Here is a 21,548-nt window from a genome sequence, read left to right as displayed (position 1 = left end):
GAGAAGTCGGTCGGGTCGGGTTGTAGCAACGGGTCAGGTCCAAGGTGCAAATTTGTATGAGCCCGAGTTACGTCTATAGGTCAAGCCAGAAAGGTTGCAATGCGTTTGGATCAGGTATAAAACATGTACAATGTGATCATTTGAAGAGGATTTGTGCATTTAAAAAGGTGAAGTGCATAACTATCCATTGGTTTTAATCCTTTATATAATTTACTAATGGAATTTTTCATGCAATCCATTAACCCACCTTCCATCTTAGATATGCAAACTTTTCATACATTATTACTCAAATGATATTATCGTTAACTTCAATGTTAGTGTGTTTTTATAAATACCACCCACCATTTCTTACTCGAAATAATAGGCATTTATCTGTTCATCATCGCCCGTCATTGTAGAGATCGACTCTTCTCACAATGTAATAAAATGTTCATAAGAGTTCTTCATGAAAGATGATTCACGACCTATGTTATATATAAACATGTGCAACATTATTGATAGATAATTGTATATTTTAAGTATACTATTAAGGACCCGATTTCAATCATATGTATGCAAAAAAAAATAAAAATGTTGAGAGGTAAAATTCACTTTAATCATATTTATATCTTAAAAGTGTTTTTTTCATATGCCCATTAGAAGATATCATTGTTACATCCGAAACTATATACAGGCTCACGCTTTAAACAAGAAGGTATAAATGTCTGTGTATATACTGTAAAATATGTCGGGTCGGTCAAATTTAATGGATAAAGGGCACATATGACCCGATTATTTGATCCAGCTCTCTCTCCTTTTCAATTAGTTCGTGAGAAAAATTGTAGAACAAGGAAATTATCTTAAAAGGGTAGCAACGTAAAATACAAAGGCAAAACAAACGCTCGTAACAAATACTCATTATGTAAAAAAAATTATTGTTCAAATTTTAATTCAGAACTAATCTTGTAGTAGCCTGAAAAAGCATTAAGAAAGGAATCTAGTTTAAAATAAATGAATTCTAAGCTCGTATAATATTATACAAGGTAATGAGTTATATATAACAAAATTTCATTTTATCTCCTTTTCTCCTACGTTCTTTAAATTGTCATTGAGTTTTCCTCCTTCACTTTTCTTTTTCTTCTCAAAACAAATAAGATCACATAATAGGAGATCCATAAATAATAATATTTATTAAAAATTATGAAGTTTAACATAATTAATACATTAAATTTTGTTGTATAATTTTAGACTAAATATATTAAATTTTGGAAGGTGTTTTTAAAATAAATGAAGCTTTTTCGAGAGACAAAAATAATAAGTGTATGTATTATTAAATATAAATTGTTGAAACGTCAACGTAATAATTGGGAAATATTATAGGAATTGTCATCCATGTGTCATGTCTGACGCATCTGTCCTTTAACTCGCCAATAACGAATTTCCACCTTTAATTCCAACTCATCCTCACTGTCTTCCCACGTGTCGTCTTTTCGAAAACAAAACCGTGGGACCCACTCTCTCTTCACTGCACATCCAACCATCACTCTTTATCCTAATCCAACAGCTCATAATCTGCCACGCCTTTATAGGATAATCCCACAGTGACACCGCATCTGCCAGCGAGACCCCACAGTGCCTACAGCGCACTATTTTTTTTTTAAATTGACAAAAAAACAAAACAATGCTTTTTGAAATTGTAACGAGCAATTTAATTGATAAAATAATAGATTAATAAAATATAAGTTTTTATTGTATAATAAATTAATAAAAAATTTAGTTAGTTAGAAATTTAAATTAACAACAATGAATACATTGCATGTTTTATAAAATAAAATTTATATTTGTTGTTTTGGTTGATATATTTTAAAAAATTAGTTTTATTATTAATATTTTACATTGTTTAATTTATAAAAAAAAAAGTATATGTGATAGAAACATTGAGGTGTGACAAAATTTGAATTGGTTATGCTATTATTATAAATAGTAAAAAGTTAAAATATATTTTTTCAATAAATGAAATGGAAATAAAATTAATGTATTTTAAAGAAACAAAAATATGTCTAATCCGATAAAAAAAAATCATAGAAAGTTAAAATGATAATAATTTGTAAATTTAATTTTTATGTAAAGTTAATATAAATATTTTTATTTTAACAGATAATTAATTATTATAAAAATTAACCATTTTATCAATATGATTGGATGAAAGTACACAAATAGTTTTTGTACACAAATATTTTACATTGTTAATATTATATTAAATTCATAAATATATAAATGCAATGTATGAGTTTTGTTTTCTAAAAAATAATAAATTAAATTTTATAAAGTGGCCGGTTCAAGTTATTCAATGATAAAAACCTGTTTGTATATAAATACAAACATTTTTCTTTAAATAATCAATAATTTATTCCTTCGCAATGAACATGCTTCATAAAGAGTGTAAATTGAAATTGGAAAGTAATACAAACAGGCCACAAATCAAATGCAGAAAAGGCCTTGTTCAAACTCCTGATAATATTTATAAAAGCATTATAAATAATATTCAAAGTATAAGTTTAAAAAAATTTACATTTAATTTAAATATTTTATTTAACTTAAATTAGATTTAAGTTAAATAAAAAACTTAAATTTAATATAAAAATTTATAAACTTACATCGATGTAAAAAAAAATATTGTTATATTTAAAATTTATATTTATATTTATAATTTTTTTTAATAATTATATAAATTTGAACTCAAGCTTATTTGTTGAATAAATATTTTATCTATTAGAAATAATTTTTATAGATCCACATTTAATATGGATTTAATGGTAACTCCTGATTATACTTGTCACAAATGCCTAGTCTTACCTGTATCCACATCCTCATAAGAAGACCCGTAGAACATTTGAAGGTTACAAATTGCTGGTTTGAAAGGGTGTACAGCTAGTAAGTAGTGTCTTAGAACAATGCAAATTTGGCTATCTAATTATGTTTTATGGATTTTGTAATTGAATTTCGTACAAATGAAGATACAAATAGAAAAAGGAAGGAACTGAAAAAGAGATAATGAATAAAAAAGAGTAATATTTTATATTTTTAATAAATTTTAATTAATAATTAAAAATAACGTTATTAATTTTTTTTAAGGGAGAAAAAAAATACAACTTTGGAATTGGGAGTCGGAATAGGAATGGGAAAGGCGTGGGAAATTGGAGTTTGACAAATAAAAAGGGGGCACGTGGGTGCGTGTCGCTATCTTAGAGGGAGTGAGGGACCACGCATCAACAAGTTCTGGCCGTTGATTTTCTGGCGCTATTGACGGTGATGCGGTTTTGGCGCTACCAAGGGAAAGAGGATCAGTGACGTGGCTGCACATTCCCGACAATATGATGTGTCCATTAGGCACACGTGGGCCCAATTGACGTGGACCTTATGCCAAACTTTCACATCCCATTATCTCCTTCCTTGTCCCCTCATCTCACGCTTTATACTTATTATTTATTTTAATTTTTTTTAAGCTTAAATTTGTTACTTATGTTTTTATTTATTTAGCAATTAAAAATTTTATTAGTTATATATATATATATTACGATTAATAACATCATTATTAACATTTTTTATAATATTTCGTGAATAGATAACAGAAAATAATAAGATACTTTCTTACTTTATTTTTATTGCGAATTTGTTTTACTAATATACTATGATAAAATTATCTTATAAATTTGTTATATTTATATTTTAGTGTAAATTTGTCGTACAGCAATTTATATCAGAGTTTAACAAACTAGGATAATAAGTTGCTAAATAGTTTTATTTTTTATTTTTTATCCCAATGTACATTAAGTAAAATATAATAAGAGCGTGTTTTACTCTTCTTATATATATATATATATATATATATATATATATATATTATTTAATTATGATATTATATTGTTTTTATCTTATTTATCAAACACTCATAATAACTTTACTCATTTTATATTAATCAAATGGTAACCGTTTTATTTGTTTTCCGAGAGTTTCACTTGTCGCTAATATTCAATGTATTATACATAATTTAACTTTACAAATAGTGTGTATTTGTTTACAATCTTACTCGCAAATCGCAATAGATGAAATATTGATAAAGTTTTTATATAATATCTTAACTATATTAATCTAAATAAAATAAACTTATTTACGTTATGACACAATAAAATCACCAATTATGATGACTAAGGAAATGAAAATAACTTGATATAAAAATATTGTCTGAAAATAAAATAATTTGATGACTCAAGTACTTCGTGAAGACTTTGACTGTAAGACATAACATAACGTTGTTATTCCTTCAAATTTCACGGATTCAACGTCCTATGGACGATCTCATCCCAGTCCCCACCTGCCGTTTTCTTTGAATTCAGCTCCATTGCTCCTGCACCACTTCATCCTTTCACTCAAATTTTCCATTCAATAACCCAATAATGATAAAAGTCGAAGGATTTTCTAAAATTTAAAATACATTTGAGTTTTTTTTTAAGTTTGGATTAAACTTGGTGTTTTAGAAGATGAGTTTGGAGGAAAATAAAAAAAAATAGTCTAATTGTTTCAGTTTTGTGAAAATTCTGAACACAAAAAATAAGAATTTGAGAATTTTAAGTAATATAAAATTGATGAAGGGAATATATTTACACATAGAAAAAAAAAAACAAAACATAATTGGCTAAAAAAATTGAAAGGTCAAAATAACATTATCAAATCAAATTAAAAGGAGTAAAAGTATAATTGAACCCCTTTAATATAAGAACAAAACAATAACATACATTGTTGTATTGTGCAATGAGAAAAGAGAAAGATTTTTAAAAAAAAAAGGTCGAAGCGAGTGATGTTTGATAGGTCATTTTATGTGTGTCACTTTATGATGCAAGTGCAGCTGCTAGAAAAAAAAGACCACAAAAAAGAAGAAAACATTCTTACAAAATAAATTGGACATGGATAGAACTTTTAAATAAAACAGAAAATTTAGAAAAGATTATAAGATTAAAAAGTCAGTCTTGTTTAAATGACTTAAACACCATGTTTATCCGCATGTGGCATTGTTGAATAACATTGGTTTAAATGGAAGAAAAAAATGATTTTATATATTTTTGTACTCAATTACCACGTTATTGTCCAAAAATTTTGATGTAGATGCTTGTGATATTTTTCATTTTGGTCAGAGATCTGTGTGATGGGTCAAGTTTTGTGTAGAGTTCCTGCATGCCATTTCCCGTGGAATACTCTTTTGGAACATCCTTTTCAGGCCCAAGTCCCAACATTAAGTGGGCCAATATTTAATTTTGTCCAACTTAATTTTGGCCCAACGTGCTTTTTTAATATATTCTTTTCAACTCTATCTATTAGCTCAGTTGTTTATTTACTTAACCAAAAAGAAATTATTTATTTATTTTTGGCCCAGACCGAAAAAAAAGCACGAGTGGGTGATAGTTATATTTACCTTTTCCTCATATACACATAAAATAATCTCCTTCACTCCTCCCAGAAAAAAAAAGAGTGAATAGGTGTAGTAATGTGTATGATCATAAATATATAAAACTATATCGATGACAGTCTAATAAGATACCGAATGAGGCTAAAAAATGCACGATGAGAAATACTTTGGCATCGAAGGTTGTATTTTTATATTTATAAAAATCACGCGTGTTACTTTTTTACTTTTCTTTAATTTTTCTTCATACTTATATATATATATATATATTAAAAATTTTAATAAAAAATTTAGAGTGTGTTAAATAATATATTGCTACTATTCATCTTAGTGTTAATATTGGCGGGAGTGTGTGTATGTGTCACTCAATTTCAATTTTGTAGTGTGTCGGTAGCTTCAATGTTTGCACTTAAGAAGGTACAAGTTGACGTTTGGCTGTACTTGCATCATTGTTCTCTTTTCAAACAGGTAGCCATTTACCACACTAACATACTCTAAAATTGTTTTTAGCCTCAGCACTGCACTGTGATTCTAGCTATTTGTTTTCCTCTTAATAATCATACTCACCCCAATTAGTGCACTACAACACTATCACATCCCCATTAGAGCAACCATGGTGATCGTGCAAGTCTTGCTAGCAGAATTTTAGCCTCAAATCATCTTTAACAAGTTGCCTTATTAGTGAACACAACATATTTTCAACTTGTTTCATTATGTTTTTTTGCTACAATCCATAAAACTATCGAAAACATAAACAACTGTATTATTAGTGTTAATATTAATTTGCTTTCATAGGAGTTATATTATACAATATAGCTAGATATATTAGTGTAGCAAATGACAATAATGGAGTGGTAGAATGGAATGTTGATGATGAGTGGTGGATCTTGACTCAAATTTTTGGAGAGTCATTAGAAGTTGGTTAAAATGATTCAATTCAAATTTACTTTAGTTATATATAATTTTATCAAAATTTAAAAATAATGCATTAACAAAAAAAAAAATATATAAAATAATACAAAAAAAATTAAAAGTAGAATGACTGATATTAAAGGTGTTTATAATATTTTTTATATAAAAAGTTATCAGTCATAATAAAAAATTTTGGGGGAGCTGTCCGCTACTGTTGATGGGATGACTTGAAGCCCAGCTACTCCAAAATAAGGCAAAGTATCAGTGTCATATCCATATCTGAAGCCGAATCGCATATATAATCCCAGACATATTATGTATTTAATGAGCATGAGATTGAAGTGAAAGTCATTAAAAAGAGGATTTTTTTCCAATTAATTTTTGTTCCTACCATTCATAACAGTCTTATCACAAACTATGGATAAAGTGGAATCTTAACAAAGAATATTTGAGGTAGGAAAAAGTTCAAAACATGAAACGTATATACAGATGTCATGGTAATCTTAAGCTCCTTTACCAGCTCACAACATGCTATACCTGCGGTACCTTGTCAACTATGCCTCAACACTTTTAACAGTATCTACAACTACGGTACTAACACCTTCCAAAATATGTATACGGCCATCTGCCATGTGTAAGATGGTTACCAAATAATGGCATACATTATTGTAAAATGAATTCAGTTACCGTGTCTTTTCATATAGATAAAGCACTGACTCTCTTGCAGTGTATTTATGCTACCAAAAATGAGTTCAAAGGCATTCTCCAATTTGTTGGTCATTTTCACGGTTGTATTGCCTTGTTTGATCGGTTTAAGTCACAGTGGATGTGAATTCAACGCAATCTTCAACTTTGGGGATTCAAATTCAGATACTGGTGGCTTTTATGCAGCTTTTCCTGCAGAAACTGGTCCTTATGGAATGACTTTTTTCAAGAAACCAGCAGGCCGGGCTTCAGATGGGAGACTCATCGTTGATTTTCTTGGTAATCAAACATCTTTTTATCTTCTTTGGCATTAAGGCTTCTTAAAGTTTTCACTTTAGCTCCATTGAGATTTTTTTTTCCTTTGATTTCATATAGTATCTATTCTTATAAATCTGGGTTTTGAGGAAGGATTTAATTGAAATTGAGGTTTTTGTTTCTGCTTTATTCTTTATTTCGTCTGTTTTATTCTCGGCACCAATGAAGGCAAGCCATAAGGATTCCTTAGTTATTATAAATGCGTTTAATACATAGTGAACTGGTTTGAATCAACCATTTTTGTTCATGTTGATTTTTCAAATGTTCTTGTGGAGTAAAAAAAATTATCTCTTTTTTCGTAAGCATTAATTTGGTGGGACCTTATCAATATTTGTGAATATTTATGAAGAGAAAGATAAACACAAATTTACATGACAAGGTCATGTGAAAATTAAACACAAGTGGATCCATCCGAGGGATTCATTAAGATCTTATTGATTTTGTTTCTTTGGTGTTTCATGTAATATCACTTTTTCTGATTTATATTGCAGGGTGTTAAGATAAGCAAGCTGTTAAATTTAATAGGAAACAACAAAAATTAAACTGATTGGTGCGTTGATCTTTGGGCTTAATAACTGTTTGTAATCGGGAAATTAACAGATTTTAGTAAAATTCTCATAATATCTTATTATTAGCATATAGCCTATATTCTTGTCTTATTATAAGAACACTTTTAAGAGTCAAGACTTTGCCTTTACTAAGGTTGTACCTTTCTTCTTGAGGAAGTTTTCTTTACAAGATAAGAAGCCTAGCTGGAAATAGTTGTATAGTAATGGTTAATATATCTTCTAGACTTCAGTTGCAAAATATAGTGGCACTTTCTGATGCGTCTTTAGCTGTACATGAATCACTTTCCTACCCATCAATAAATTCAATTAACTATGTTTGGGGTCCAGGAAAGGAAAGATTGGCTCCAACAACCGTTAAATTTGATAATATATCTAACGTGTGTTGTCATCTATGTATTACTGTGAAAAAAGACAATTTAATGCTTGAGCTGTTATGTGTTACACAACTAGTCAAATTAATTAACTAGAAAAATGAATAAAAAATTATGCTTACTCATTGCAATAGGAGAAGGCTTCTAGCAGTGGTACTAATATTAATCAAACAGTATTGAATTTGATTTGGCAGCTCAAGCTCTAGGATTGCCATTTTTGAGTCCATATCTGCAATCAATTGGATCTGATTTTAAACATGGGGCCAACTATGCTACATTGGCATCCACTGTGCTTCTGCCTAATACTTCATTGTTTGTTACTGGGATCAGCCCTTTCTCTCTTGCTATCCAGCTCAACCAAATGAAGCAATTCAAAACAAAGGTTAACGAACTTGATGAACAAGGTACAAAATACACAAACTTACTTTTCTTAAAAAGATAAAAATCTTCCTTAGTTTCTACAGTAATGTACTAGTTTCATTTGCTTGTTCCTCAGGAACCGAACTTCCTTCATCGGATATATTTGGAAAATCTCTTTACACATTTTACATTGGCCAAAATGATTTTACTTCCAACTTAGCAACCATTGGCATAAGTGGAGTGCAGCAGTACCTCCCTCAAGTTGTTTCACAAATTGCTGCTACCATTAAGGTGAGATTAACTTAACAGTCAATATCGATTCAAATCTAGAATTATTGATACAGAAATAAAAATATTATTAAATTGGATTGTGCTCAATGAAATTTCTAGGAGCTACATAATCTTGGAGGGCGTACATTTTTGGTTCTTAATCTTGCACCGGTGGGATGCTACCCTTCATTCTTGGTGCAGCTTCCTCATAATAGTTCAGATATTGATGAATTTGGATGCTTGATTTCTTACAACAATGCGGTAGTGGACTATAACAACATGTTGGAAGAGACATTGAGACAAACCAGAGAAAGTCTTTCTGATGCTTCTGTCGTTTATGTGGACACACACAAAGTTCTATTAGAGCTCTTCCAGCATCCCACTTCTCATGGTTCAAACACTCATCCCTGGGCTTATTTAATAATAATAACAATAAACTATTTTGATCCTGAAAGATATTTTATTTCTCAATTTGGTTTCCCAAGGTTTCTTTTTATCTAATTCAGTTCTCGAATATTTCAATTAATCTACTAAACAATTATAAACACATTACCATTTATAAGAGAAAGTTCCGATTCAATTGAGAAACTGGGGGAGGGAAGTACTTTATTTATATTTTATTTAGAAACTCACGACATTATATTGATATTTCTTGGACACCCTTTTGGCTATTATAAATTATTTATATTAACAGATGCTAAATATATAACCAGAATGTCTTTACTATGCTACTGACTTTGTTTATTTTTTCTTGGAACAGGGCTTCAGTATGGTACAAAAGCTTGTTGTGGATATGGAGGGGGTGACTACAACTTCGATCCTAAAGTTTACTGTGGCAATACCAGAGAGATAAATGGCAGCACAGTGACAGCAACAGCCTGTGATGATCCCTACAACTACGTGAGTTGGGATGGAATCCATGCAACAGAAGCAGCAAACAAGCTTACTACCTATGCCATTCTAAATGGATCATATTCTGATCCCCCTTTCCCATTTCAGGAACACTGTGATCTTCAACCTATAGGTTGATCCATTTCCTTCAGGGTTGTTTCATAATTAACAAATGATGAAGCTCCTACCTCAAGATATTACAAAAATAATTTTCAACAAGAAATCAAACCATAATTTCTTATAATACATAACTTTCAATACCGGATAAAAACAAGTTTGTTTGCTGTTCATAATCTACCAGCTTATAATTCAGCATTCATTTGCATGATGTTAACAGTACAAACTATAATTGGTTTTAGCCCAAAACAACTACAGTAGAGACAGGCTTTAGTCCAATTGGTCACATATTTCTAATTTTTATATGTTTCTTAAAATCTCACTTCATGCAATTCTCAATAGAATTTACCAGTCAACTAAGTTAATCATTTAAGGTCTTGCTTTTCATAAATTTTTCTTCAAGGTTCTTCTCGGGTCGTGTTCCATATAACGAGGGATCTTAATCATTGTTGATCGTGTCCACGATAAAAAAGGCTTGGAGACAGATAATTCGCCAGCTTCAAATCAAACTCTCCAAAATTATGTCTTATTTAGCTATAACTTGCCTTGTTGCTTTTCTCATTGTGTAACCAGATTTCGAAAGCAAATAGTATTGTGAAGCAGTTTATAGATTGTTTGACCTCACTTTAATAACAGCTAGTCACACCACCAACACATTTTGTGATGAGTATCCTAGGGATTATCAGAAAACCAATTTTGAGTAATTAAAATTGGTAAGTTTTTATCAGAAGAAAAAATATTCATTACATTAAAATTTGTAAATTATCATTTATGTTTTTCTTATTAAAAAAGTTATTTTATAAGCAATTAACATCAGCTCTAAAGGTTAAAGCTATCATGATTGTTTTTTCTTTAGCATGACGTTCTCCAGCTTTGCCACACAGCCAACCACTTGGATTTGGGATTAAAGCTTATTAATCTCCACGTAAGAACGAGAAACACGCTTTCCAAAGAAATAAAAAATTCACTCGTACTTCTCCAAATAGGATCTTAATCTTGGTACGTATGCATAAACAGAATAATTGATTCGGCTACAGTTGAGCTAGTGATAAACAAAAGATTTACCGACAACGAAATGGATTGGTACAAAAAAGACTGAAGAGGTTGAGAAATTCTATTCTACATAAAGGGATACACAAATGCCTCTCATACATCAAAACAAAGAAATGATGATCGAAAACATATCAAGTTGACTTGCTACCTGTTAATACAGTTCTGTTCTATTCAGTTTCGGAAATTTTCTTTTTCAGTGCCTCAATGTCTGTAGCTAGTTCCTTTCTGCTAGACTGTACACAAAAGCAATTATATTATTTATAGCAAATATACCGCTTAAGGCACACATGATCAAATGGGAAAAAAGTACACGCACATATATTTGGATATGGTCTGTCATTCATCCATGATAACATACGAGTCCCACGTTTGTGCATATTTTAAGCTGATGATAAAATATACGGGTCCCATCCAATTTGAGTGACCTCCGTAAGGTCCTCTAGTTTATATACCATTTGATATGTTCTTAAAGAATCACTTTATCAGTTTCAAAAATTTTTCATTTACCAGAAGTATCAAAACATCAATATTCATATCAATGCAATCTCAAGAAGGCTTGATATTCACAAATATTTGACCTACCTTGAACAGAAGGTATCGATAGACAAACCATCCAGTGTACCCTAGTCCTACCAACTCCATAATCTTTGGAAGCTGAAAAATAAATAAAATTGTATCAGATTGATTCAAAAAGCCATATAGAGCATAAGACTAAAACTTAAGCATGCTTACTAATGGGTCCCTCACCACTAGAGGGAATGACAAAATGCAAACAAGTGCATTGTTTGTGACAAGAGTGATGGCTTACCAAGGGAACTGAGTTGATGGCACCAACAAGAATTGAAGATAACCAAAGAGCAACAATAGCCCCACCACCATATAGAAGCACTGTAGACTTGTTTTCAAGAGCATCCCACTGATAATCACAAACGGAGAATATTGATTATTGCCAATTCGTTAATAGAAGAAAAGGAAAATGGTGTTGCCCAAAAGAGGAAAATGAAAATACAAAATCAAGCTAAATTAATCAACCCAATTTGTAAACTCCTTGCCTTCTGTTTCAAATCTGTAAACAACTCGCTAGCATCTACAGAAGTAGATGTTTCCTCTGAAGAAGCCCGGGTCAGAAGCTGAGAAATCTTTCGATTTTCTAAACAAAAAGAAATAGATAAACAAGAAAAAAAATAACACTGAAAACAGAACAAAGAGTAGTCTTAAAGTAGAAATAGTTTTCAATTTTCTAAACAAACTTAAACTTCAAAATGTAGTCTGTGTGGATGACAAGAATTAGAAACACATATCACATTATGTGTTGTGAATACCTGAAAGAATAAAGTGATTTTGACGGAAAGGGGAAGAAGAAGAGCGAGGGCGAGGAGAGAGTGTTGGAAAATCAGAGCAGCGGGTGACTTTGGTGCGTGTCAAAAGAGGAGGAACTAATACAGTGGTTGTTGCCGCCGCCATTTTTGTTTGTGTTTAGTGTGGTGGTGTTCTCAGTCACCGGTCCTTGTTCTTGCTCGGTTGCATGGTCACTCTAATATTGGCCACGTGACAAGCCTCAGTTTCTGATTGGTTGCTTCCCTATCTTGAAAATCCACATTCCATGTTTTTACTATTTTCATCATACTTTTTTAATCCTGCCCTTGTGTTGGTGACATTAATACGGAGTATAGAATATTGGCCACAACTCTCACCTGCTTTGTTAAGTCACAGAGACAGGTAGGTAAATTGTGTGTTGGCTAAAGATTTCTTTTATTTTAATGTTAGCATTTTTTTATTAGTTTTTGATAAATTTAAAATCTGAAAAAATTAGTTTAAATAATCGTGAGAAGTTACAATAATTTTTTTAAATAAAAAAATGTTATACTCTTACAAATTTAAGTAAATGGTTTTAGTTCCAAAAAAAAAACATAAATTTGTAGGTTTTAAATTTCAAATTTTGATGGTATTTTTAATAGCTTCACGGCTAGTAGCCATTAATAGTATCGGTTATGTATCTGAATTATCTTGAGTCATGTGTGCTTCATTATCATTTCTTTTTTCCTGTTCTTTTTTTGTTAAATCTACACTTATCGAAGTGACCTTTCTTTAGACAACTATAACACACAATCTTACTCTTATTAAACTTCTTTTTTGCCACATTTTTCCTTCCTCATTCCTTCCACCTGCTCTTGAAGAGATTTTTACTTGTTCCCGAAAATCTGTCTTCTTTCCCTTTCCCTTTCACCATTTACCCTTTTTCTTGGTTACCGTTGTCTGCAAAGCTTGTTCAACAATCTTGTTTGCACCCTCAATTCATGTGTTTCCAAGGAACCTTGAAGTTCTTCAATTATCATAGTTTCCAAGTTCTTTGATTCCTCTATTAAGCTTCTCACTCTGGCATGACACTTTTCAAGAATATTCCAAACCTCCTTTCCACCCTTTATAGTAGCAATTTTCTCAAAGTGGGTGACATCCACATATAGGTGAATCAAGAACATTGCCTTGCAATCCCTTTTCTTGGCTTATTTATTTGATCTCTTGCACCACCTCAAGAACATCCTGAAAATTGAAAATTACTCTCGTTTGGACGCACCACCTTTTCCCAATTTTTGGTATTAAGAACTAGTAAATTCTCAAGAAGATTTCCATTAGATACCAGTTTTATAATTTTGTAGGGAAGAAACTCAAAAGTATTACAGCTCAATGTCAAAAAGATAAAAGATTTAACATAAAAATAAGATTAATCACATCTTTACAAATTATACACGACAAATTATTTATATGCCAAGCTTTAAAAAAATCATTATTAACAATCGCACCACACGCTAACTAAAAAAAATTATCATACCAGTCATTTTTCTATCTCGACACAATTTTACTTCTTGAGAATCCGAATATGTACTCCAATGACATTTAATGTATTGCATTTTTACAGCTCATTATTATTATTACATTAATATTTATTATTTCTGATTTTATTTTAAAAATATTTATCAATATTTTTAAATTTAAGATATATTTATATATATTCAGTATGTAATACACTAATTTAATTGTTTGATGTATTATAGATATTTCTAAAATAAAAAATAAATTTATAATGTGTAATCATTTATTTATTAGTTTTAATAAATTAAATATTTATTTATTATAAATAGAATAAATGATAATACTATTATAATATTTTTTTATCGCGTGTTCCTTAGTTTATTGATTAAAAACTTTAAATTCATTGACTCGTATAGAAGTACAAATTTATTAAATTATTTTATTTGAATTTATTAACTTACTTTAAGATATTTCTATACTGTGTGTAATAAATCTTATTATAAGATGGAATTTTAAATAATTTTTTTGGTCGTACTATATTTTTAAAAACTATAATCAAACTTTAAGAGATAACAACATGCATCAAATAAAAAATAATTTTTTTAATTTTAAGAATTAAGTTAGGTTCAAGTCTTACAAAGTCAAACTTAGTATTATCAATTTTTTCTTAATTGACTGTCTTGCTACCTTATGTAATATCCTCACCTACCAAATTTTTCTCTTTTGTAAAAACACGTCTAAATCACCTATAAAAAAACTTATAAGATGTATATACTTAATGAGATATAAAAAAATTTATAACAAGCATGATAAATGGTATAGTACAATGAAAGATAAAGAAAAATAAAATACAACAGAAAAAAATAACATTTAAATATATAAAAATCAAAATCATAACAACATAGCGTATCCTGTTTTTATATGAGTAATAATAAACATGTAATATTTTTTTAAACATTTTTAGTTTTTACAGTGACGTTTCTTTATTTCTCGTCTCATTTGTTACTTCTATATTGTTTTATTATTATTTTCTTACATTGTAAAACCTTTTGTTTGAATATATTGTAAAAACATCACCACTCTTTCCATATCATTTTTTTTTTTTTAAAGATTTTCCATGTTAAGTTGTTCTGTTTTTAGTCTGCAGATATTCTCGTTATGTGTAGTAATTGCGCAATTAAATCGGTGTATCTTGTTCTGGTTTTTTTCGAACATATGATTTTCATCCCATTTGTACGTTGTAAAAATTTTCTTTAACATGTTGTCCTTCAAAGCTTATAAATATTTATGTCAAGAAAAAGTGCATCAACACTATTAAAGATACGTACTTTTCACCCAAACACAAATAAAATTATCTTTTTCTTTACTCGCCATAAATTATGATTGATGCAATTGCCTTGAAACATCCAAATTATTCTTAACATTTTTTTCATTAATTATAAATATTCATAAAATTATATAAATTTTAATCAGTTAATATTTTTTAATTCACACATATAAAAAATAAAATAAATAAGGATAGAAATTGACTTTTATTAAGGATTTTAATTTCCTTTGAACACTCCACTTTTTACTACAATATGATAAAAAAAAATATATTTATATATCGAACATTTTTCCCCTTTGTAAAAAATGGAATTGATGAACAAAATTGCATAAACTTAACGCTTAAGTGATGGAAAATGACTTTTGAAAATAATACAACTTAAAAAAAAATTGTCATTCTCACCTTCTTAACACTATATAAAAGGGAAAAAGAAAAATTTCATGACAGTGAAAAAATTATATATCATAAATCATATACATAAAAAAAAATAATAAGAGATTGTTAACCTCTCACATTTATGTTCTTTTATTTTCTTACGATATAAAAAGTTTATTTGATAAGGATTTTATTTACAAAGAGAACACTGTGATGATGTTTTGGATGGACTTTAAAATCTAATAACTAGATCAAAGACTAAGAAGGTCAATAGTCACTTAACAAGTTTATTGGACTGGTGAAGCACTTACACCTCTTAGAGAATCATATGAAGTCCTATGCATATTTTACCTACATCATCCTAGATAAATAGATTTTATGTGTATATCTTGTTAAATTAGTATAAATATCATGTATTAGTTTAATATTTATTTTTTTATATTTCATTAGTTATTCTTGTAATTTTTTGGGCTTAGTTGCTTTGAATCTTCAATTGGCCACATTTAGTTAGATAGTTTATGAATTAGAATTGACTTTAAGAACGATCATTAGTATAATCTCCTTATGTAAGCTTATATAAATGCTTCTCTTTTTATAAGTCAGACACTTTTAGTAATAAATGATAAATATTTATTTGAGTTTGTAAAATTTTGAATGAATCGTTAAAGTGTGAAAAATAAAAACTATGCTTTTCTTCACATAATGATGTCTTTTTCTTTTCATTTTTTTTCTTTTATTTTTCGTTCAATTATTTCAGAATTATTACAAAATGTTGATTGATCAATAGCTTTTCATCTAAAGAAGCACTAAGAAAGAAGTATCAAAATATATCGGTCTCTTACATAAATCTCAAGCTCATATTAATTTAATAAAATACCATATTTTATAAAAAGATAAATAGATGGAACTAAATAAATAAGAAAAATTCGGTTAGTAGTTGGCTTAAATTTCGAACCAAACCAATGTCAAAGGCATGAGCTAACAAATTAACACATATCATAACTAAAAAACGAAACCAACAGAATTATTAAATTGCATCCTTTAATTATTTATTCTTACCGCAATTCACAGCTTGCTTTTAGGTTGTTCTAAGAAAATAAAAAAATTAAAATAAAATAAAAAAGAAGTAAAAAAGGCATCTTGTGTTGTCTTCTCTTTTATTTCACCGCCTTTCATTCGTAATATAGGGCTTGTGTTGTGCTGTGTTGTGCTGTGTTGCGTTGCGTATCGTTCACCCTCTCTTCTCTTTTCTTCTCCCTTTCTCTGCTTGCAGTTGCAGATGCAGAGTTAGGAGGGTGTTTCTGTAATTTAGAGGATGAAGGATTTCAATTCGGATCTATTTGACCCGGGAACGGTGGTGGACTCCTCCGATTACTCTCGCACTGCTTCCTCTTCCGACGCCGATTTCGCCTTCGCTTTCAATGACAGTAATTTCTCTGATAGGATCCTCAGAATCGAGATCATGGGTGACCCCGTTGAGCCTCGCCCCGATTCTGACGGTTGCACCACCATCGCTGACTGGGCTCGCCACCGCAAGAGGAGACGCGAGGATATCAAGAAGGATAACGGTATATATCTTTCTCCCTAAACTATCTTTTTTCTTTTTCTTTTTTTGAAGTTTTTCTGCGAAGGAGAGAGAGGAATTGGGAAATTATGCATGGTGTTTTCTTCTTGTTTATCTTATTTCATATCCTCTGCTTTCACCTATTTGTTATAAAATACTGTAAATTACTGTGGTTGAACATATGTGACCGTTTCTTTAGAGAAGAGGATGATGGGAAAGAGAATGAGTTGAAATGGAACACTCAAATCAAACGAACCATGTTATCAGGGATAAAACTTAAGTGTAGTAGCATTAGTTGAGGGTGACTTTTAATCCAATTTTGTGTTTCACCCTGGTTCATTAGGTTAACAAGGTGAAAGTCCAATTTGAATTAGAGAACAACACTGATAGCGCCTGAGATACTGCTGCTAAGATTTTGTGCTATTATCAAAGAGCAGTATTCAATTATTCACTCAAACTCTAAGAAGGCAAATTTTTTTTTACATGTAATGACCTAACATGTTGATTAATTGTCAAATATTTGTTAGTTGTTTGCAATGAAATGCCGTACTGGAGTTTCCGATATGTTGATTATATGTCAAATATTCATTGTCGTTCGTAATGCACTCCAAACATTTATGGTAAAAATTAATCGCTGTTTCACAAAAGACAACTCATCCAGGTTACAGTACTCACGAGTAAAGCTAACGTACCGGAGCAATTCCCATGTAAAACCCATCTTTACTATGGTTGCCAAGGAACCTGGCGATGCTCTTGAATCTGAAAATAAATTGGACAATAGTTATGTTGTTATGTATCATTGTTTAATTTTTTGGGTGATTCATGATTTTTGAGAAATAACTAAGAAGTCAGTTGGGTTGAGCAATTTGATGGCTATTTTTTTAATGTTTTACTGTGGGTTTTGATTAGACAAAAAAATATTTTGATTTAAGCCTTTTGATTCTAGTTAAATATAACAGGTTTAAATTGGTATGCTAAGATCCAAAGCAATAGCAAAGCTTGATTCTGTGGACTGATTTTTGCCTATAAAGTGCCCCATTGTGCGTGTTGAATCAGATTTTATTTCTATGTGCTTATTTTTTTCATGTCATGTCTAATGTATGCTCTCGCTTACAGTGGTGGATCTTACTTTATTGCCTGACGAGCAAATTTTGAATGGGAATCAACCTGATATGGATGATTTTGTACCCTCCGAGAATCAAGATGAAGAGGCAGTTGCAATGGTTGAAGAATCCCCTTCAGGTATTTAAGTAACCAAAAAAATCTTAAACCCAGTTTCTAAGTTATAATGTTATATAGTTTGGTGATTCATCCTTTAATCACCTTGTACTGTATTATTCATTCTTCTTTCCCCATCTTTTTCTTTGATTGCATTTGTTGCACTTTTTTTGAATATGTGATTTCCTTAGGGTTTGAAAACCATATTTTTTTTCAATGAAATTCCTGAATCTAGAAGATCAGTATGCTTGTAACGAGCATGTATTTGAAAAAGAGAAATTAGTATGCAAAGGAAGTTATGTATTTGCTAAGGGATGACAATGATAGAAATAGAACATTCTCCTTTTGCTTGCAAGAAGTAAACAAATCTTTTCCTGAAGTTGTTGGCTCTGCTCAATTATTGTGTTGGATCATTGTTAACATAGGTGATGAGGCTGCAAATAGCAATGATTCAAACTGGAATATGGATTGCTCTGCAGTTGTTAGAGTTAGAACACTACATATCAGTTCTCCTATCTTAGCTGCTAAAAGTCCCTTCTTTTACAAGGTAGATCTCTTTACTGGTTAGATTTAAAAAAATTATGTGAAAAATATGTTTGCTTAGTTCTGTTTATTTTTCAGCTTTTCTCAAATGGGATGAGGGAGTCCGAGCAGAGGCATGTCACCCTGAGAATTAATGCTTCTGGTATTAACATACATAAAATGCTTTTTAGATTATTTGCTTTGTCAGGTTTATATTCTTTTTAGCTTTTCCTCCAATAGCTGCATTACCTATGGTGAACATCTCTTGCATGTTACAGAGGAAGCTGCTCTTATGGAGCTTCTGAATTTTATGTATAGTAATACCTTGAAAGTTACGTCACCACCTGCTTTATTGGATGTGTTGATGGCTGCTGACAAATTCGAAGTTGCTTCATGTATGAGATATTGTAGCCGATTATTGCGGAATATACCTATGACACCTGAGTCTGCTTTGCTTTACCTTGAGCTTCCTTCTAGTGTCTTAATGGCTGATGCAGTTCAACCATTGACTGATGCAGCAAAGCAGTATCTTGCCGGTCGATACAAAGATATAACAAAGTAGGTTTTTTTTTTTTTTAACACTTCTTTAATAGTTACATGATCTATATTTCATGCATTATAAAGTTACATGTGTTATCTCTTTTGTTGTTAATATTAATTGTGACATATACTTCTTCCACCTTTCTTTGAAGCTAGAGATACCGTTATTTGAAATCAGTTGTATCCACTGTATTGTATTTTTCTGCATCTAATTGTTAGAACCATTATAAAGAACAATTTTGGTGGATGGCTGCTGGTACCTTTAGTTAATAACTAATCCACACGTTGTAAAACTTCTTAAATTGGCTTTTATGTATATATCATGCCATGATAAGAGAAAATTCATGGCATCTATGCATCTGGTGCACCTGATAAGGCAGGGCCAGAATAAAAAAATATATAATTGTATTGTACGGTGCATTGAAGAATATAATATTCAACTGGTGTGGTTGGAAGGAGTTGATATATTTATATATGTTCTTTGCATTATTGTTTTTGAATCTTGATCTTTTGATATATTGGTCTTTTTTAAAGCACGTGTTTCTCCTCTCAGCTTTCTTTATTCCTTTGATCTCAAATGTAATATTTCCCTCAGAATGCTAACACATCTCTCGAATGACCAGGTTCCAAGAAGAGGTGATGGGCTTACCTCTTACTGGAATAGAGGCAATATTGTCTAGTGATGAACTACAGGTTGCATCAGAGGATGCTGTATATGACTTTGTGTTGAAGTGGGTTCGAATGCAGTACCCAAAACTAGAAGAGAGGAGAGAAGTCCTGGGAACTCGACTTTCCCGTTTAATTCGCTACCCGTACATGACATGCCGAAAGCTTAAGAAGGTCTTAACCTGTAATGACTTTGAACAGGATGTTGCATCCAAGCTTGTTCTTGAAGCCCTCTTTTTCAAGGCTGAGGCTCCCCACCGCCAGCGGCTACTGGCTGCTGAGTCTGCTACCTTAGGTCGGGTTTTTGTGGAGCGGGCATACAAGTATCGCCCCGTTAAGGTGGTGGAATTTGAACTTCCACGGCAGCAGTGTGTGGTTTATTTGGATCTGAAGCGGGAGGAGTGTGCGAATTTGTTCCCATCTGGCCGGGTTTATTCTCAGGCATTCCATTTAGGTGGACAAGGGTTTTTTTTATCAGCGCATTGCAACATGGACCAACAGAGCTCTTTCCACTGCTTTGGCCTGTTTTTAGGAATGCAAGAAAAGGGCTCTGTTAGCTTTGCCGTCGACTATGAGTTTGCTGCAAGGTCAAGACCAACAGAGGAATTTGTTAGCAAGTACAAAGGCAATTATCTGTTCACTGGGGGAAAGGCCGTTGGTTACAGAAACTTGTTTGCAATTCCGTGGACGTCGTTCATGGCTGAGGATAGTCTTTATTTTATCAATGGGGTACTCCACCTTAGAGCTGAGCTCACCATCAGACACTGACTGGGATTTGTATCTGTAAACTGTTGTCTTCTAGTTGGTAGCTCTGAGTTTCTTTTGGGTGGTTTCTCATTTTCTGTTAACTTGTTGTAACCTTAACTAATATCCAGGCAATGTGCACTTGGTGGTAGTGCTATGAGATCAAATGAATTATCAGGACTTGCCCTTTTTCACCTACGTGTAGAAAGAGTTTGTGTAGCTGCAGGAAGGACAAGGATCGTTTTTAAGTGGTTTCATTTTAATAACCAAAATGATATTCCAACTATTACAAGTTGTGTCATATTATGTCCGTTAGACTAGGACTTTTCATATAACGCAAGGTATAGATTTCTGAAGTGCGCGAGTAATTTTTGAGTTTAGGGTATACAATTGTTCATGTTGTCAATTGAATGTGCGTTTTCAGGCCATCTCACACGGTTCCAAACACATGGTTAAATTGTTCAATGGGATTATATACTGCACAAGCATTGGTTTGGCTTCTTGTGAAGTCCAAAAGCAGAGATCGAATCCGAATTCCGCATTTCTGATTCGTAAAACAAAAGAAAAATCTTATTCTCATAAACTTGCATTTATCTTTATTTGATAAAATTAATTAAAAGTTTATAACTTATAATTAACTAATTGAATTAAAATTATTCAATAAAATTAACTGGTATATATTAAATAACCAAAAATTGAATTAAAATTATTGTGAATATAAATTATTCAATTTTTTTTTTAAATTTTAAACTTTCCGGTTCTGTTTTTTGTTTTAAAA

At 31.0% G+C, this 21,548-nt stretch overlaps 3 protein-coding genes across 6 annotated transcripts; 2 read left to right on the top strand and 1 right to left on the bottom strand.

The window, feature by feature from the left end:
* Positions 1-6,678: 6,678 nt before the first annotated feature.
* LOC113861640 (GDSL esterase/lipase At4g01130-like) lies at positions 6,679-10,097 on the top strand. Its single transcript, XM_027494601.1, has 5 exons — positions 6,679-7,336; positions 8,507-8,716; positions 8,809-8,963; positions 9,063-9,333; positions 9,703-10,097. Exons 1-5 carry the CDS (start codon positions 7,087-7,089, stop codon positions 9,969-9,971), a joined length of 1,155 nt encoding a protein of 384 aa, XP_027350402.1. The 5' UTR covers positions 6,679-7,086; the 3' UTR covers positions 9,972-10,097.
* Positions 10,098-10,935: 838 nt separating this feature from the next.
* On the bottom strand, positions 10,936-12,582 carry LOC113861639 (protein CURVATURE THYLAKOID 1A, chloroplastic-like). The gene is made up of 5 exons (XM_027494600.1): positions 12,326-12,582; positions 12,056-12,153; positions 11,812-11,919; positions 11,586-11,657; positions 10,936-11,236 (listed from the first exon to the last, which is right to left on the bottom strand). The coding sequence occupies exons 1-5, from the start codon at positions 12,465-12,467 to the stop codon at positions 11,171-11,173; spliced, it is 486 nt and encodes a 161-aa protein (XP_027350401.1). The 5' UTR covers positions 12,468-12,582; the 3' UTR covers positions 10,936-11,170.
* A 4,086-nt stretch (positions 12,583-16,668) lies between these two features.
* LOC113861264 (BTB/POZ domain-containing protein POB1-like) lies at positions 16,669-21,063 on the top strand. Of its 4 annotated transcripts, none has more exons than XM_027493967.1 (6): positions 16,669-17,084; positions 18,197-18,322; positions 18,724-18,845; positions 18,920-18,983; positions 19,099-19,378; positions 19,984-21,056. In XM_027493967.1, the coding sequence occupies exons 1-6, from the start codon at positions 16,832-16,834 to the stop codon at positions 20,792-20,794; spliced, it is 1,656 nt and encodes a 551-aa protein (XP_027349768.1). In that variant the 5' UTR covers positions 16,669-16,831; the 3' UTR covers positions 20,795-21,056. The 4 variants fall into 4 exon arrangements, with proteins under 4 accessions (XP_027349768.1, XP_027349769.1, XP_027349770.1 ...); XM_027493968.1 differs by having other exon boundaries at positions 16,702-17,085; positions 18,186-18,322; positions 19,984-21,063; XM_027493969.1 differs by having other exon boundaries at positions 16,702-17,087; positions 18,191-18,322; positions 19,984-21,063.
* The last annotated feature ends 485 nt before the right edge of the window (positions 21,064-21,548 follow it).

The sequence above is a fragment of the Abrus precatorius genome, unplaced genomic scaffold, assembly GCF_003935025.1.
Source record: "Abrus precatorius isolate BTA unplaced genomic scaffold, Abrus_2018 Scaffold3, whole genome shotgun sequence".
NCBI lineage: Eukaryota > Viridiplantae > Streptophyta > Magnoliopsida > Fabales > Fabaceae > Abrus > Abrus precatorius.
The sequence above is the reverse complement of the archived record's forward strand: the minus strand, read 5'-3'. Positions and strand labels throughout refer to the sequence as shown.